At 42.2% G+C, this 18,924-nt stretch overlaps 1 protein-coding gene, 1 long non-coding RNA gene and 1 other non-coding gene across 3 annotated transcripts; 1 reads left to right on the plus strand and 2 right to left on the minus strand.

Moving 5' to 3' along the window:
- Positions 1 to 350: 350 nt before the first annotated feature.
- KHDC4 (KH domain containing 4, pre-mRNA splicing factor) lies at positions 351 to 18,697 on the minus strand. The gene is made up of 14 exons (XM_077901023.1): positions 18,576 to 18,697; positions 17,883 to 18,099; positions 13,980 to 14,108; positions 13,552 to 13,631; positions 12,331 to 12,383; positions 11,895 to 12,058; positions 10,640 to 10,851; positions 9,397 to 9,457; positions 6,929 to 6,986; positions 6,452 to 6,705; positions 4,522 to 4,701; positions 3,543 to 3,655; positions 2,681 to 2,772; positions 351 to 1,623 (listed from the first exon to the last, which is right to left on the minus strand). The coding sequence occupies exons 1-14, from the start codon at positions 18,611 to 18,613 to the stop codon at positions 1,424 to 1,426; spliced, it is 1,851 nt and encodes a 616-aa protein (XP_077757149.1). The 5' UTR covers positions 18,614 to 18,697; the 3' UTR covers positions 351 to 1,423.
- On the plus strand, positions 2,842 to 3,692 carry LOC144315839 (uncharacterized). Its single transcript, XR_013381586.1, has 2 exons — positions 2,842 to 3,175; positions 3,313 to 3,692. It is a non-coding gene; the product is annotated as an uncharacterized LOC144315839 (long non-coding RNA).
- On the minus strand, positions 11,161 to 11,289 carry LOC144316612 (small Cajal body-specific RNA 4). The gene has a single exon (XR_013382554.1).
- Positions 18,698 to 18,924: the final 227 nt, after the last annotated feature.

An 18,924-nucleotide genomic window follows, 5' to 3' on the forward strand; every position in this document is an offset into this window, starting at 1 on the left:
CTCTCTGTGACTATCATAAATAAATAAAAATTAAAAAAAAAAAAAAAGAAAGCTTTCCCAAAAATAATGTGAATTGTGTATTTCCTTTAAAAATGTATTTCATTTCCTGTGTTCAGTAAATCAGAGTCACAGTACCAAAATGGAGGTAGTCTACCATTAATTATCCTCCATATTTTCATCTGGATTTTGAAGGGTTTACTGTGGTTAAGTCATAAACTCTTGGAACTATATGCAGACTTCTGGGCCCATGAAATATTTTTCTGGTGGGTTTCAGTTTGTTAGGCTATCAGAAATTTATAAATTTTAGTGCACAGATGGGTCATGGGAGAGAAAAAAGAAACCACAAACAGAATATTTATACATTTATTTATAATGAAATTATGGTCTAAATATTTACAACATATAGGAAACCAGAGAGTATGTTTATACAAAGCCAGCCTGCAAAGTATTCAAATGTGCAAAAATGACAGTTCAGTATCTCAAACTACTCTTGGTTCAGCAGACTAGCTCCTTCTTTCACACATCAATATTTGATACAAAAAAGTTCTTTTGGCAAAACCTGTAATGCCAAGAAAAAGGACAAGTTGCAGTCACTAAGTCCACCATCCATCCTATTGTGAGCAGTCAAATCTCTCTAGTTTAGCTGCAATCAGTTCTCAGAGAGACGGACCACTGTGTTTCATTTCTGTGATGAGTTCTGACCAGCTTTTGCTCAAGCAGTTTTCTCGGACCCAGCTGAAGACATGGAGCTTATTAAAAGGGCAATAAAAACTGCAATGGCTTTCTGGGACAAGAGTGCCTGAAGATGCCAGCTTTGGATCATCCCAGTAAAAAGATAAGGGAAAAAAAAAAAAAGCCAACCCTTCACTTTTCTACTCAGGATCCAGCTATATCCAATAGTTTTAAATTAGTGAAACTGCATTTTCCAAAACAGAAAAGAATGCAAACATGAAAATAAGGATGAACTATTCTTAGATTTAAAGGTGCTGCAAGGGAAAGATGGTCTTAAAATCGTCTCCCCACTGATAGTAAGGCTTCATTTGTAACCAGTAGTAAAATACAAATAAAACTTTTTTGTCAGAACAGGGGCCATTCATTCATGTGGAAAAGGCTGGACCAGTTAAATGTATACTGGAATAACCCTGTTGGGATGCTCTGTTGGACAAGCACATTTCACCAACTGTTAAAAAGCTTCTGAGACAAATTTGTGATTCTAAGTAAATTTTAACAGATACTATGCCACTGCAGAAACAAAGGTGTTTTAAAAAGAATGAAACCCCTTTAAGAAAGGGAACACTGCATCTCTAACTTCTGCAAAGGTCCATGATGGTTCCCAGTACAGGCCCCAGAGTCTTATTAAATCAAATGCATGCATTATTGCTAAAGAGAGTCACCAAGGGTCAAAGCTCTGTTCCACTGTTTCTTAAGGGGCCATCCAGAATGGCATCTGTTGTTTAGCTCGTGGCTGTGATGAAGGGTACTGATACCCCAAACTCCAGCCCTGTGGAAAACTACTTGCATTTTTATGACCCCCATGCTCCTCCTCTTCATCAGATGAATCTGCAGCATAAGCCACCAACCCGAATCCCTTCTCTGCAGTTTTCATCTTCTTGACTGGATAATCTAGAATAGAGAAAAACAACCCCAACCCCATCCCCCAAGACAAAAAAAAAAAAAAAGATAATACCATAAATTCGTTAATAAAAAAAAGATGTTAATTATAAGTGGTTAGTTGGACACCATTTTGAGGTCACAGGGTCAATGGTCACCCAAAAACGTTGAGGATCACACGAAAAACAGCACCAGCATCAGCAAATGTGAATCCACCAGAACCATGTAAGAAAACAGAGAAAGAAAAAAAGAAACACACACACACACACAAAAAAAAAAAAAAAAAAAAAAGAAAAAAAAGAAAAAAAAGAAAAAAGGAAAGTTAGCAAGTGAGTCTTTGGAGGCTGATATTTCACCTTTAAAGAGTTAAAAGAAAAGAAGTTAAGAAAAGAATAAAAAATGTATTTTCTTCTGTTCATTTTTATGACTACAGGCAAAGAACACAAGTGACCCCATATTCCTCTACAGATCTAGAGTTCTGGGATACTAAGAGGCAACATTTTTTTTTAATAGCCACTGGCTGACTATTCACAACCAAAAGAGCTATGAGGAGAGATATATAGCTCAGCTCCCAATACAAAGAAAAATCAATCTTTTTTAAAAAGTAGGCTTTATACCCAAATTGGGGCTCGAACTCATAACCCCGAGATCAAGAGTCACACACTCCACTGACTGAACCAGCCAGGTGCCCTGAAATAGCAATCCTTAAGTCTTTATCAGATTATTTCCGGATATTCAGACAACAAAGGCAACAAAATTTGAAATGACCTACCAATCATTAGAGCTTTAATGATGCTAGTATAAAATATAAGTTGACTTTTTCTAGACACACGTCAGTTGAAAAAAGGCTAACCATATGCCATCCTTCTAAGTAAAACAAAAAAACAAAAAACAAAAAAAAAGAAAAGAAAAGAAAAACAAAACAAAACAAACACCTCATCAGCCTGGAGATTTTAGAAGTTGGATTAAACACCTGATTGAATGCCACCTGAATGAACATCAGGTCAGAAAACTAGTAACTTAGGACCAGTCTTAGCTTCCTGCGTGTCCCCAGCTACACCTCACTCACCGTGGCTCCCTGCTCCGGCCCCAGACCCATTCCTGTCATCAGACTCTGCTTTCATTCCAGTCACTGGGAAGGCTGGTGGAGGCATCAACTGCCTGTGAGAAGAAAAACCATGACAACCTTTCAGATAGATTCTATCAATTGTACTTTCTTCCAAAGGTCACCAAACAACCGTTCACCTCCACCCTTTCCACCTGACCCCACCCTGAGAGCTATTATCAAGTTTTAAGATATCAAGTTTTTAGCCAGGCCAGGTCAAAAGCAGCAGCACTGCTGTGGGAAGCCAGTCCCGTCCTTGGAAGGCTCAACGAACCATATAAGAGGGTGGCTGTCTCAAGCCCCAGATGGCAACTGGACTCCCACATTCAAGTACCTCAGTCCATAATATCCTAGGATTCTAAGTAGCAAACATATTGCCTATGCTTAGGAAAATGGCTAAGATGCAGATAGTAGAGGAAGATGCCTGATGACCAAGAATGAAATGACTCAAAGCCCAAGGTAACCACCCCTGACACTGTGAAAGGGGAGGCATAATCTCCTTAGTGCAGCAGTTATTAAAAAAACACACAGGAGTTTTTGAGCCAAAGGATTTCATTACATTTTGATTGACTTATCGATCAGTTATTATTTTTTAGGGAGGTTCCACATCCAGCATGGAGCCCAACTCCAGGAGTGAAGTCATGACACTGAGATCAAGACCTGAGCTGAGATCAAGTTGGAAGGATGCTCAATTGACTGAGCTACCCAGGCACCCCTTCATTAGTTTTAGAACATGGAAGCTCACAGCAATGATCGTTATTCACACTAATGGTGAAAACCAATGACATGGGATGACATTCACGTAATTATGCTCCAACTAACTTACCTGTCCCTCTCTCGCTCTTTGCCTGAGGAACCTGCCGGCTTCGATCCTGCACCTTCAATCTCATTCTGACTGGAGAAGCCTGTACCTAAATTAGTCATATGAATGGGTCCATGCTATGAGCAGAAAAATACAGCGGCATTAGCAAATCTACACCTGCTGCATTGACTTTAGCTCCTTAATGTATCTCTCAAGTGCCTCGTCTTTCTGGTCAGTTGCAGTATGCTCACTACATAGCACTCTGGGATTTGGGACATAACCACAGCTGAAGGAGATGTAATCTCTTTCTGTAGGACCTGGTCATGCTACATGTATCTGTTTTCAACTACCCTTTTATAAACTATAAAAATGCTTCAGAGTTTGATTCAAAGGACGCTAAAGGGCTCTGGCAAAAAGTAAAGGTGCTTTTCCTGATAAATAAAATGGCACCAAAACCACACACTTAAATAGTATTTTTAAAAATTCTTTACTTGAATGACTACTTAGAACATGTATGCACCGAATCACATTTCTGCCCACTATTTTTTGTGGATGGTGGGGACTCAAAAAAGTAATCACTGTCTTTTACAGGGAAAAAAAGTAAACTGAGGGCCAAGGTTTAAAAACAAACCCTATGCTGACAGTAATGATACCTTTTGGTGAGATGTGTAGGGAAATGAGAACTATGTGAGGTTTCCAAGAATACCATATGAATGTGGTAGCGTGGAATTCTACAGAACTCCTTCCAGGGGCCAGTCATAGACCTCTATGTGCCTCCCTCTACATGGAGCTTTGTATTTTCTTATCATACTGATCCCAAAGACCAACCCGCCCAAAGGGAGTTACTCTTGTTTTAAATCCTCCAAGGGAAAAAACCCTAAATGGATTCCAGAAAACAGAAATCTAGTACTGGGAGGATGGTTGACATAGATGTGAATTTTTCTTTCTTTAAAGGGAAAGTATAGTAGAATAAGATGAGGAAAGAAAGGGTATTTTATTTAACCTGGTATCCAAGAAGTCCAGATTCTCGTTCATCTGGCAGCTCCTCTGTGAATCGCCTCTTCTGTGCCTGGGGTTGAGCTGGGAGTGGGGGCTGGGGTGGGGGCGGGGGCTGGGGCTGGGGGCCGGCAGGCAAGGCAGTTTTGACAGGAGCAGCAGGAATAAAAGGCCCACTCATCGGACTCTGGGACCAAAAAAAACCAAAGGGGAAAAAAGGTGTGAGAATACCCAGTCACTTACTAAAGAAAACAATGATCACAAAAGACTTTTATAATCCACATGTCCCAGAAATTCTGTATCTCTCTGGTCCTTAGCTTTCCTCTTGGATCATCTGGTGCCATGAGAGCCTCACCTTCCCACCTTCATGGTGGGGAATGCTAAACTGAGAAGGTTTACAGTGTTTTCGATTCTCAGGAGAAACCTGGTGTGCACCCGGGGCCATTAGGTGCACACCATATAAAATATAAACATATAAAAATTCTAGCCACTTACTTAATTTAAAAGTTAACAAGCAAGAACATTCTCTAATTTAGACCCCTCTAATCAAAGTGATTCGCTCCTTCTAGATTATAAAGGCTACTAATGCTTATGGCAAAGCCAAGTTCACCTGCCTCTTCTAAGGATAAACTGTTACAGCAAGAGGGAGTCTGTCTGGTGTTTAGAGACTGTACCAGAAAGGAAAAAGGACTGATCCACTATGTATCAGAAAAAACAAGCACTTCCCAAAGGACAGCTCTTATTATTAGACAAATGGCTAGTATGTGTGGACTACTTGGGTCTTCCCACCTAACCCTTGCAATCTCTGAGATAGAATCATTATGCTCGTTTTCTATAAGGAAACCAAAGGCTGGATAGGTCACGTGGTATCCCAGGATTGCACAGCTCAATCACAGGAAAGCATGAGGAACCCTGGCAGCATATGTCTAAAGCTCAACCCTAAGGGGCCTGCTCCGCCATACTCCTTTCTGGTCACAAAGCAATGTGGCTCAAAGCTGGTGAACTATAGCTCAGCCAAACACAGAAGGTGAGTAATTAGGACTAAGAGTCATGAGCAGGATTTAGTGAAGTCTGTTGTTTCAAACCATATAGCCCCTCCAGCGTTCACAGCCCGCCAGCCAGGAGGCTGGGTAGTGGTTCAGGGCTGCATGCTCCTCTGCCACAGCAACACTATGAGGCCCACAGAGAAAGGCCTACCATCAATCCATCACCTGTGCTTGCTACCTTCTTTCCCTGTCTCAGAGAAGAGGAGTACATGATTCATCTAGATGAGCTAGCTACCTACCCTTTCCTAAAATTCTAGTTTCTCACATAGTTTGAAAAATATACATTTAATAAGCCTTAAGTTGGCAAAGTTCCAGGATCTCTCAGCTCAAGAACCCCTGAATATGTTGTGTTTCTTCTGAAGATCACTAACTCAGGTCCAATCATGGAGAGGCTAGTAGGCTGGCCCCTTTCTTCTTGAGGTGGGTGCAGGTAGGCGATACCCACAGCACAACAAACCATGATTGTGGCTCATTACCCACTTCTGTATATCCAGTGTTTCTGGAGCACAGCCATGTGAGTTCATTTGGTATGGTCTTTGACTACATCCGTGCCCCAGGAATGGAGCGCAGCAGGTGTGCCAGAGCCTGCATGACCCGTAAGCTTCACCTGTTGGCCACCTAGCACTCCAGAGGAAGCTTGCTGACTCCTCTTCCAAACAACTATTTGGCAGTAAGACTCATGAAATGAAACTATACATTTCAGGGTGAAAAACACATGTGTACACGCTGTCCTAAAGCATTTAGGTAGCTTAGTGGCCATGACACAGGAGCAACAGGAGAGAAACACCTCCCATCACCCAGTAATTCTGCATGATTTCTTTCTGAATACCACCACCACCTCCACCTCTCTCCCCTGGCCACTTTCTCCATAGTCACAGCCTACCATCCTACCTGTCCAGTGCCAGCAGGAGGCTGCACTTGTGTGATCGGGTATTGTGTTGGCACAGGTGGAACTCCAGTAGGTAATGCTGGCAAGACTCCAGGTGCCAATGAAACAGCTGGTGGCACTATGCTTGGCACTCCATAGGGAGGCTGAAGTGGCTGCTGAGGAGGGGGAACAACAGGGTAACCAGACTGATAGCCATTGGATGGATAATATGGTGGCTGAGGAGGGACACTACTTATAGCAGAGGGTTGTGTATAGCCTGAGGGGGAAGAAAAAAAGTGTTTAATCAGCTGCAGCAGAACGAGACATTTTAGCTGAATATTAACTTCATCTCTAGGGAAGAAAACTACTTTCCAAATTATCGTAAGCTGAAGGGGACATTATCAGTGCCCTGGCACAGTCTACCCTTAAATATCCTATTTTATACACAAATATCACTAACAAACTATTTCTCTTTCTTAAACACTTTAAGACATACACACCTGGTAAAGGTACAGCAGTATTAATCTGATTCACAAATCTAGAGTACTCAGCATGAACCTGCAAAAGAAGGGAAAACAAATTCATATGGGACAATCCCCCAATTCACGGAGTATTTACAAGGGTCAGATTATACAATTCTAGGACCAAAGTAGCGAGGAAGTAAAAGTATTTCCACCAATTAAAAAAAAAATTGTCAAAAAAAATTGTCATTGATATTTCCATCAAATTTAAGCTTGTTTAATTTAAATTTTTTTTTTAATTTATTTATTTACTTATGATAGTCACAGAGAGAGAGAGAGGCAGAGACACAGGCAGAGGGAGAAGCAGGCTCCATGCACCGGGAGCCCGACGTGGGATTCGATCCTGGGTCTCCAGGATCGCGCCCTGGGCCAAAGGCAGGCACTAAACCGCTGCGCCACCCAGGGATCCCTAATTTAAATTTTAATAAGGTATGGGGCACCTGATTGGCTTAGTCAGTAGAACATATATATATGACTCTTGAGCTCGGGGTTGTGAGTTCGAATTCCACACTGGGTATAGGATCATTTAAGAATAAAAATGTTAAAAAATCAATCAAAGGGCGCCTGAGTGACATGGTCGGTTGAGTGTCGAACTCTTGGTTTCAACTCGGGTTGAGGTCTCAGGGTCATGGGATCAAGCCCCACCTAAGGCTCTGCACTCAGTGCAGTCAGCTTGAGACATTCTCTCCTTCTGTCTCTACCCACCCCCCCTTGCTCTCTCTCTCAAAAACAAATAAGTCTTAAAAAAATCATTTTTAATAAGGCATACCCTATGAATAGTAAGCCAGGATGTGGGCACCAGGAGCATGGACATCAGATGCTTCCAAAATCTCCAGATTAGACCCAATTCTGAGGTATAAAATCATTCAGAGCCAGAAAGAAGTTAGGAAATTTCTAAGTTGTCAGTATAACTACCGAGACTTCATTCATTCTTTTACTGGACTTGTCCTCAAGGAGCTTATGGCTCAACACAAGGTTAATACGTCGTCACGCACCGCCCCCCCACTGCCCAGTTCTTCATTATGAACATCTCACTGAGTCAGTAACTTCAAGTGGCAACAAACACAGGAGACAGTCAGGGAAGTTATCTGGCACAAGGGGTGGTAAATTAGGTTACCTCACAAAAGCAAAGACTATGGCTTTCCAAAAGGGGACCCTTAAATGCCAAATGACACAAGGCTGAATAAACACAACCCCTAAACCTGACTATCTTCAGGGGCTACACCAACAACCCTACTGGTTTAACTTTTGGTTACTAGATTACAGAATAAAAATAATACACAATCAAATAAGCAATTAGCTTACTGCTGTTAGCCAAAACATTATTATAGCTCTATTCTTAATTTCGCTATACTTACTATTAAAAAGAATTCGGAATACAAAAATAAACAAAATAAAAAGAATCTGGAATGCGCACTGGTCAACAACTTGGCCAGGCCTGAAAGTATTATTTAAATAACTGACAACACTGGGGCACCTGGGTGGCTCAGTCAACTAAGCATCTGCTATTCAGCTCAGATCATGATCCCAGGGTCCTGGGACCAAGCTCCCCATTAGGCTCCCTGCTCAGTGAGGAGTCTGCTTTTCCTTCTCCCTCTCCTCCCTGCTTATTTTCTCTCTCAAATGAATAAGTCAAATCTTTTAAAAAATAAATGACAATATTGAGATTTCATACTGATGTACTACACATTTCAAAATTCTATACCAAAATAGTTGCTAAAGAAGAAAAGCATGCCAGCTATGACCCTGCTTAGGGAAGCTTGTCTTCCTTATGGAGAATGTTGAGTTGCTAGAATGGTGTAGTGGTTCCAAAATTCATGTCTGCCCAGAACCTTGGAATATGATCTTGTTTGGAAACCAGGTCTTTGCAGATACAGGTTAACATGAGTTTATACTGGGTTATGGTGGGCCCAAATTCGAAGGACTGCTACTTTAGAAGAAACAGAGAGGGATCCCTGGGTGGCGCAGCAGTTTGGCGCCTGCCTTTGGCCCAGGGCGCGATCCTGGAGACCCGGGATCGAATCCCACATCAGGCTCCCGGTGCATGGAGCCTGCTTCTCCTTCTGCCTGTGTCTCTGCCTCTTTCTCTCTCTCTGTGAGTATCATAAAAAAAAAAAAAAAGAAAGAAACAGAGAGACAGAGACACAGGAGTAGGCCAGGGATTGGAACTCTGCTGACATGGGGAAAGAATGCAAAGGACAGCAGGCTGGGAGAGGCATGGAACATTCTCCTTCACAGTATTCGTTTAGAAGGATCCAACTCTGCCCACATCATTATTTTGAGTGTCTGGCTTCCTGAACAATGAAAGAATAAATTTGTTAAGTCATCTAGTTTGTGGAAATTTGCTATGACAGCCCTAGGAAACTAATACAGGTAGGAAAATAGCTAAGACACAGCCCAAGACAGCAGGAGCTCTTCTGAATATTAGATACACAAATATAACTCACTGTTTGCAAGAGATTCTCACAGAGTTTCTTGGCAGCAGCCAGGCCTTCTGGTTTGGGATGACTGCAAAGAAATAGGAACCAAAAACTCAAAGAGGAGAAAAGTAAAGGATACAGATTTTTGCTTTCACTTTGTATGCTGTTTACAAATTTAATATATTCAAAATACCAACAAAAAAACTTCAAAAAAAAATCACAAAAAAATGTCACAGTAACCCTTTAAGATATAACTTGTATCATTAAGACAAATACTTTATTGCTTGGTCGATCTATGTACCTATCTATTTATGAGAAACGCAGAGAGAGAGAGACAGAGACATAGAAAGAGGGAAAAGCAGGCTCACTGTGGGGAGCCTGATGCAAGACTCGATCCCCAGACCCCAGGATCATGTCCTGAGCTGAAGGCAGACACTCAACCACTGAGCCATCCAGGTGCCCCTATTGCTCTCTTTAAAACATAAATATAAAGACATTTAAAAGTCACTAAAATAACTGTAAAATGCATTAATAGTGTCATAGGTCAAAATGAAGATACCTTTAGGCTCATCACAGCTCATTTTACAGTGAGAGATTTAAAACCCAAGAACCTGAATACTAAAAAAGACAAAGACAATTCTACCTAATTCAATAGTTTTTATTAATTATAAAGTGATTATCGTTAGTAATGACCTACATTGCTCATGTTACTAGTTATTATACCTATTTTCTTACTCCTTTTGAAGCCCTCCAGCCTGATCAGTTTTTTTTTAAAGGCATTATTATTTTTTTTAAATTTTTATTTATTTGGGATCCCTGGGTGGCGCAGCGGTTTGGCGCCTGCCTTTGGCCCAGGGCGCGGTCCTGGAGACCTGGGATCGAATCCCACGTCGGGCTCCCGGTGCATGGAGCCTGCTTCTCCCTCTGCCTGTGTCTCTGCCTCTCTCTCTCTCTCACTGTGTGCCTATCATAAATAAATAAAAGTTTAAAAAAAAAAAAAAATAAATAAATAAATAAATAAATAAATTTTTATTTATTTATGATAGTCACAGAGAGAAAGAGAGAGAGAGGCAGAGACATAGGCAGAGGGAAAAGCAGGCTCCATGCACCGGGAGCCCGACGTGGGATTTGATCCCGGGTCTCCAGGATCGCGCCCTGGGCCAAAGGCAGGCGCCAAACCGCTGCGCCACCCAGGGATCCCAGCCTGATCAGTTAACAAGCATTCAAATGCTTGTCATCTCCAACCCCAACCCCATCCATGTGTACGTACCTAATGTAAATATACATGGGTTCAAAAGCTTCTCGGCCAGATGCTGGCTCAATGCAACCTGAGCCTTTGCCTCTTAGGAAGACTTTGGCACCCGTTTCAATCTGAATGTGCTGCAAATAGGAGCAGCCCGGACCTTCTACTTTCTCCTTGACATTAAAGGTGGGCACAGCATGCTCTAGACCCACAAATAATTTATCCTGAACATAATGCATCTGTAGAAGAATAGAATAACTCAGATTAAACACATAATTAAATCCTAGTCTTGAAAATCATTTTGCAAGACTTTAATCCTCCAGATACTTTCAAGCACTGCCAGAATAAGGACCCCCCTATAATTTCCACCATGAGCTCATAAAAATAAACTCTATAAAATAATTTAATTTAAAGCACTACATATGCCATGTACCCACCTAGAACATTCCTTCATCAGGTGAAAAGCAAAGACATACTACTAAGCACACCCATGGCCCATGACTGCATATATCAGAACCTATAGCACTGTCTTCTGTGAAACTAGAGTAGCATGTTGGGTCGTACAGTCAGCCCTGTGCTGTTCTCCACCGAGGGCTGCTCTCTCCCACCCTGTTTTCTAGGAGGATTGTATCAGCAGAGTCTTACTTCACCAGACTCCGCCTTCTTAGTCCTCCAGCTGCCATCACACTTACAAATACACAACCAAACTACAAACTCCAAACATAAGGTGTGTAAACAGTCTGGTCTATCAACACCCTTCCTGGAATACATCAAAGTAAAGAGATGTGTAATCAGATGTTCACTGCATCTTGGAAGTTTTTTTTTTTTTTAAGATTTTTTTATTTATTTATTCATAGAGACGCAGGCAGAGGGAGAAGCAGGCTCCTCTGCCTGTGTCTCTGCCTCTCTCTCTCTCTCTCTCTCTCTCTGTCTCTCATGAATAAATAAAATCTTAAAAAAAAAAAAAAAAAGATTATTTATTCATGAGATACAAACTGAGAGAGAGAGGCAGAGGGAGAAGCAGGCTCCCCGTAGGGAGGCCAATGCAGGACTTGATCCCAGATCCCGGGATCACGACCTGAGCCTAAGGCAGGTGCCCAACTGCAGAGCCACCCAGGCGTCCCGCATCTCGGAAGCTTAGATGGTCCATTAGTAGGACAGTATCCGCAGGTAAGTCTCAAGTTGGGATTTCAGGATTTTTCTTTGCGCTTTCCATATCATTTGGTACATATCACTTTCACAGAAATGACAAAGCTGTTCATGATCTCTCCACGAAACATACCCCTGACTGGAAGGGAGGCTTCTGGTTAACAGCTGGAGACAACTGTGCAATGGGTGCTGGCTGGTGATACACAGTGACTGTCGCACCATTGAAAGTTGGACTCGTCCCTGTGGCAGCTTTGACCACACCATTGGTGATAATTTCTTTGATTCGGTTTACCGCTCCTATGGAAAAACCGTGAGATACTGTACCAAAGGAATGGACTGACGAGTACCCAATGACAAAGTGCAGCCAATGCCCAATTATCCCCGTATTAATCCATTTTAAAGGAAGCCAAAATATGTGGTCCTCAGCCTCTCTTTACCCCCAGCACACTCATGAGCAATTCATACACAAGAGTTACCACAGCCACCAGGAACATTCTGCCAACTTATTACATACAACCCTGTTCTTTGTCCTTCACAAAAAGTGGGATGTGAGCCAAACCATTACTTACTGTCCACTAACTCCCGTGTCTGGCCCTGAACATGAAGGTATAATGGACGATCCCTATAAAGAGAAATATAGAATAATAATCCCAAACTGGTCACAACCAAAGGAACCAAATGAGTCACCAAATCAAATCTGTAATGTTTATGTTTCCAAATAAGTAAAAGAGACTACATAGAAAAAAACAGCTGTTGCAAATTTCTAAGAACATGATTTTAGAGCTGGGGAATAAATAAACTTTCCTGAAAAAATAAAATAAAATAAACTTTCCTGGTTGCTTCAAGTTAACTGGCCCACAAGGGATCAAATCTGTTCTTATGGGCTCATGAATACTGGCATCTTGTCAACTGACATAACCTGGTATTTGAGAACAAAATCTCTTTTTGTTGGTTGTCTAACAGGTTATGGGCAAATGTGCTGTTGGCTATCCAAATTAATGGGGCAAAAGTGATGGTAGCCTGTAGATCCATATCTGAGACCCACAACCAAGGGGACTCCACTTTCTAAAAGTAAAGTGGCCTTAGATTCTGATTTTGATTATAACAGAGTTCATCAATAACCATAAAATTAATAAAAGGCTGTAAGTAAAAAAAGCTGTATTTAAAGATGGAAAAGTCCAAAACAGCAATCAGCATGCACACACTAGTTGAAATATACTTTTGGTTTCAGATGAGGAGTAAGTTTTGCCTACTGATTATATTTAATTTAAGCCAAGTTTTGCACTGCTTAAGTACCTGCCCTCAAAACTAAGTAGTGGAAGGGCCACAACTATAGGGAGACAAAATCTTTCAGTGGAAAACCTTTTAGCCTACAGCCACCATAGAGGCAGAGAGTTGCTTGATGAAAGGAGGTTTTTAAAAGGGAAATTACAACAAATACAGACCCTTTTGTTGGGGAAAATGTTCCCAAACAAAAGTTTGGAAGCATATATACATTAAATGTAGCAATTATCTTATTTTACACTTTCCCATAATTTGTTTCCTCCAATAAAATGTTACCTGTGAAATAAAAAAAATCCAAAGACCAACAAGAAGGAAAACAGCTGCCAACACTCCTTACACATATTGGAAATGTATGTCCCAAACTCTAGTACGTGACATGTGTATATATATATATATACCAAGCTACTAAGCAAATATTTGCACATATTTCCTGCAAATGAAAAATATGAAACTAACGTGAGCCATATGTCCAACCTTTCCCCAAAGCAGAGGATGTGTATACACACCCTGGTCCCACTTTGGCCTTCTCCTCCGAGGTCATGAATCTCCCTCGAGTTGACACTGCAGCCCCACTAAGCCGACTGATCTAAAAAGGAAACAATCTATTAAAAAGATGATGTGGCAATTGATCGACTTCAATGACTGGCAGAAAGATGGATTTCTCCCCATTCATTCACTATATCAATACAAAAGAATGAGTTCTCACCTATATTAATATCAATTCCATTGTTTCCTGCTCAAGCTGACCAGGAATCCACCCATATCTGTTTACCTTTACCAAGAAGTTCCTCATAGTTAATTCAACCCAATCCTGACTTTGGAGATTATGACCCACATTCAGTCATAAACATCTGGCTCCTGTCTGTAGTTAGAGGTCTTGTTTTCTTGACTGTGCCCACCTACCACCTTCCCCAGAGGCCCAACATCTGCGCACCTCATCCTGAGTCTGTCCTCGAGTCAGCAGATTCCTGCACGTGAGAGGCACATCATTGATCTCGACTTCAGCTACCACCAGGTCATCCTTGCTTTTACTGCTAGTTAGGCCTTTGCCAGCAGCCTGAAGCTACAAGAGAAATTAGAATGAAGAGTTTGTAAGATCAAATAGTATGTTTCTGCTGCTCAATTTACAAGTGCCCCTCCCTACGTTCCAGCACCACGTTACTGTTCCCTTTACCTGCCTACAAACACACTTGGAAATATTCCTAGGTCATTCTTCAAAAATGAAAGAACAAGCAAACAAAACTTCACTCAACGGACACCAAGTATTGTCAATTCACTTGAAAGCAATCATCAGATTTCTCTGTAACCTTGGCCATGGTGCGTTTCTACGACCGAATAATCCCAGAAACCTTATGGACGAGAAGCTGCAATCTCCACAAGGAAAAATAAATGAACAGGTTATGGTGCATTACAGCTCAACTAGCTAGCCATACGTGCAGTAAAATACAGGGCAGAGTCCAGTGTACAACGCAGAGTCCAGCAACCCATGCACTTCATTTGTATAACTGGACGCTGCCTTTGTGACAACGCTGCAGCCACCAACATATCACATTTAACTAGTTCTATCCTTGCAATGATCTGGAAAACCCGTAAAGTTTATCTGACAACCCATTACTCTCTATTAAAGAAGAACTAAGAAAATAGATGAAAAGCCAAGCAAAATCCTAAAATCTGACCTGGTTTCTGTCAATTTATTATTTTTAAAGATTTTATTCATTCATGAGAGACACAGAGAGATGCAGAGACATAGGCAAAGGAAGAAGCAGGCTCCCTGCAGGGAGCCTGATATAGGACTCAATCCCAGGACCCTGGGATCATGACCTAAGCCAAAGGCAGACACAACCACTGAGCCACCCAGATGCCCCTGGTTTCTCTCAACTTATTATTATTTATTTCTCTCAATTTAAACTATAGGCTACTCCAGACAGCAGATGAGTTATCTGAAAAAAATCTTCATCTCAAGATGGCCTTCCCCAACCCTTTGTTACCTGGGACCAACGCTCAGCAAATCTGCTCAAAGAAGATAAACAGTTTATGTGTTAGATACATTTTTAAAAAAAGATTTATTTATTCGAGAGAGAAAGAGAGAGAATCTTAAGCAGACTCCACATCCAGCGAGGAGCCCAACACAGGGCTCGATCTCATGACCCTGAGCCAAAATTAAGAGTCGGATGCTTAACCAATTGAGCCACCCAGGCGCCTCGATATTTTTAAAATGTGGACACAAACTAGACTCAATATCTCACGTTTGTTTAGGCCCTGCTCAGTACTGGCCACCACCAAAGGTACAGATCAGTGCTATCCCACAGGACATCCTGTGATGACACAGGTGTTCTCTACCTGGCCATCCAGCATGGCCACTGTCAGCCTCATGTCCAAATGCTGTGATAAGAATTAAAATTTAATTCAAATTTTATTTTTTTATTTTTTAAAGATTTATTTATTTATGATAGACACAGAGAGAGAGAGAGAGAGAGAGGCAGAGGAGGCAGAGACACAGGCAGAGGGAGAAGCAGGCTCCATGCAGAGAGCCCAATGCGGAACTCGATCCCGGGACTCCAAGATCACGCCCTGGGCGAAAGGCAGACACTAAACCACTGAGCCACCCAGAAATCCCCCTCAATTGCTTTTTAGAAGTGGGGAAAAAAGGAATAAAGGATTAACATCAGCGTTAAAAATTTTAACACTCAAGAAAATAAAATAAAAAATAAAGAAAAATAATTTTAATACTGAAGGAGCATTCCATCTTTGTCAGTGTGCTTTTAATATTTCCTTGCAGAGGGCAGCCCGGGTGGCTCAGCGTCTTAGCGACCAGGGGCTGATCCTGGAGACCCTGGATCGAGCCCTGCATCGGGCTCCCTGCGTGGAGCCTGCTTCTTCCTCTGCCTGTGTCTCTGCCTCTCTCTGTGTGTCTCTCATGACTAAATAAATAAAACCTTAAAAGAAATAAAAATTTCCTTTCAGAACTTAAAAATGGACAATTGACTCAATCTTTACAATTAAAAATACAACGAATAGGGCAGCCCTGGTGGCTTAGTGGTTTAGTGCCACCTTCAGCCCAGGACGTGATCCTGGAGACCCAGGATGGAGTCCCAAGTCAGGCTCCCTGCATAGAGCCTGCTGCTTCTTCTGTCTGTGTCTCTGCCTCTCTCTCTCTCATGAATAAATAAATAAAATCTTAAAAAAAAAAAAAAATACGATGAATAATGAACTTCCAACTCACTAAAAATTCCCATCAATTCTGCAGAACTTGAGTAAACATCCAAACAGATAATAGCCATTCTGTTGATGTTATAAACTGGACGGCTAACAAAAAACTCTATCATCTTTCCCTCTCAACTCTGAGGTATTATAGACAAATAAAAACTGTATATATTTAAGATGAACCGGATGATCTGATACATGTATACACTGGAAATAATCACCACAAACATGCTATTAACACATCCACCACTCACCCAAAATGCATTTTTATTTTTTAATTTTTTAAGATTTATTTATTTATTTACTTATTTATGATATACATAGAGAGAGAGAGAGAGGCAGAGACACAGGCAGAGGGAGAAGCAGGCTCCATGCCAGGAGCCCGATGTGGGACTCGATCCCGGGACTCCAGCATCGCGCCCTAGGCCAAAGGCCGGCATCAAACCGCTGAGCCACCCAGGGAACCCCCAAAATGCATTTTTAAACACAGAACCCATCTATTTGCTTCAACTTTTAATTGAAGTCAAAGAACTTTTTTTTTCAAATGTGTATTATAATGAGCTAAGCTGCCTTAGAACTGAACTCTCCAAATCTAGAGACATTCTTTCTTTCTTTTTTTTTTTTTAAAGATTTTATTTACTCATTCATGAGAGACACAGAAAGAGAGAGGCAGAGACACAGGCAGAGACAGAAGCAGGCTCCATACAGGGAGCCTGACCTGGGACTTGATCCCGGGTCTCTAGGATAATGCCTTGGGCTGAAGGCAGGGCTAAACCGCTGAGCCACTAGGGTTGCCCAAGAGACACTTTCAAACAAAAGCTAGACACCCAATTGTCTGACTCTGAAGTCAGATGTCTGCCTTGACAGATCTTATACAATGTACATTCACGAATCTTATTTTCCTCCTCTGTAAACTGGCGACAGTAATCCATTCCATCAAATTGCTGCAAGGGATTTTTTTAAGCGCAAAGCATGCAGTCTAGCAGTACAAACAGCCACTATACTCATCATCCTGTAAAAGTTGGTCTTCCATTGCAAGATAAAGACTTCAAAGTTCAGATCTATTCTAGTTGTGAAATTTTAATTATACCAGAAATTCTTTAAAATGACCAAATAATTTCAGTTTGTGTGAAAACAGCAAAACCACCAACATATAAATTATCCATTTCATTTCACATTGAACTACACTGTAGGCAGTTATTAAAAATCTATAGATTCTAACTAGAAAGGACGTTGTACGTATGTATTTACGTTTTAGTACAGCTGACTAGAGACATTTTAAAGTCACTTGATTTACCTGAACATCTCTTTGGATTTCAGGGAAAAAGGCTAAGTATTGAAAAATTTCGCATCATTGCTTTAAATGATTACATAGATAGAAGTTAAGCTGAACTACGTGAGCGAAGACAAAGTGAACTATTTGGTCCATAAATGTAATCAAACCAACCAAACTTGCCTCATGAAAACAAATGACATAATATCACATGATGCATTCCAAAACTAAGTGATCTTTAAATTACTGTAACCTTGTTTTCTCCTCAACACAAATAATTGTTTAATTACAGAATTACTAAGTAGCCTTTAATTACAAAATTAAAGTTACAATTAACAGAGTCCCTTCAACTTCAAATACCTTTTCAGCAACATTCTGAGTTGGTTTCAGCTTCCCTTTGGCCATGAGCATGGCATTGATTTTGGCAGCCACAGCAGCAGCAGCGTCCAAGGCTCCAGAGGGAGCAGCCGCGGAGCCCCCAGGGCTTCCCCCACTGCTGGGCACCTCCGCACCTGGGGCTGCCGGCGGGAGGAACAGAAGGGGGGCTGGAGCTGGCTGGTCCCATTTGCTGCGGCGTCTACAAGAAAGGAAGAGGAAAACGTGAGGCTTCGAAGCTTTTCTATCATTCTTCCCTTACCACGCTCTGGCACCCCGCTTCCCCGCTACCACGTTCTCTTTACACCCTCGAGTCTCTATCAATATTAAAATTACCATCCCCCCCCCCCCCCGAACAGACACAATTGCTGCAGTATCTCCTTACTTCCTTCCTCCCTCTCAAAACGCTCCAGTCAGTCCCACATACCCTCGTTCTCATCTTCTCTTGGCCGGTGCTCCCGAAAGCCTCGGCCTTCCTCCTCCTCCCCCCCTTCCCTGCCGGCCTTTTTCGGGCGCCCCAAGGCCTGCTTACCATCTTCCTCCCCCTAAGCCCAGCCCTCTGACACGTACGCGTACCACCTCAGCGCCCCCCCACTTCCCGCAGGCAGCTCCCTTTGGCCCCTCCGCCTCTCCTCCGCCCCGTGCGGGCTGCGATGCCCTCGCCCACGAAAGCTTTACCCGCCAGCCCCGGGATGCGTCGCGCTCCCCGCGGACATGGCGACCGGCTCTGCTCAACCACCCGCCAACTACCCCACTACCACCCTCCCGTCACTTCCGCCCCCAACGCCCTCACGCACAGCCCCTTCCGGTCGTGTAGAAAAGCTGTTCCGGTGGAAGCGTCGGTTCCAATTGGACTCTTGTGGATTTCGAGGCGTCTGGCGTTATCGGAGACAGGTAGGGTGTGACCTTCCTGCTTGCGCCCTGCCCTGGAGAAAGATGGCGGCTGAAGCGCGCATCGGGGCGGAATTGGGAAGAGGAGGTTCATGTTTGTTGTGGGCAGGTTGGTAGTCTACAGGACAATACGCAT

The sequence above is a fragment of the Canis aureus genome, chromosome 6 (assembly GCF_053574225.1).
Source record: "Canis aureus isolate CA01 chromosome 6, VMU_Caureus_v.1.0, whole genome shotgun sequence".
NCBI classification, from domain to species: Eukaryota; Metazoa; Chordata; class Mammalia; order Carnivora; family Canidae; genus Canis; species Canis aureus.

Excerpts from the sequence above, each read along its gene's own strand:
- KHDC4 (XM_077901023.1), bottom strand. The coding sequence starts at position 18,613 with ATGTCCGCGGGGAGCGCGACGCATCCCGGGGCTGGCGG. Across the intron at positions 18,100-18,575 it reads ACGCATCCCGGGGCTGGCGG|ACGCCGCAGCAAATGGGACC; the intron begins GTAAAGCTTTCG and ends CCTTTCTTGTAG. Across the intron at positions 12,384-13,551 it reads AAGGCCAAAGTGGGACCAGG|GGATCGTCCATTATACCTTC; the intron begins GTGTGTATACAC and ends TTCTCTTTATAG.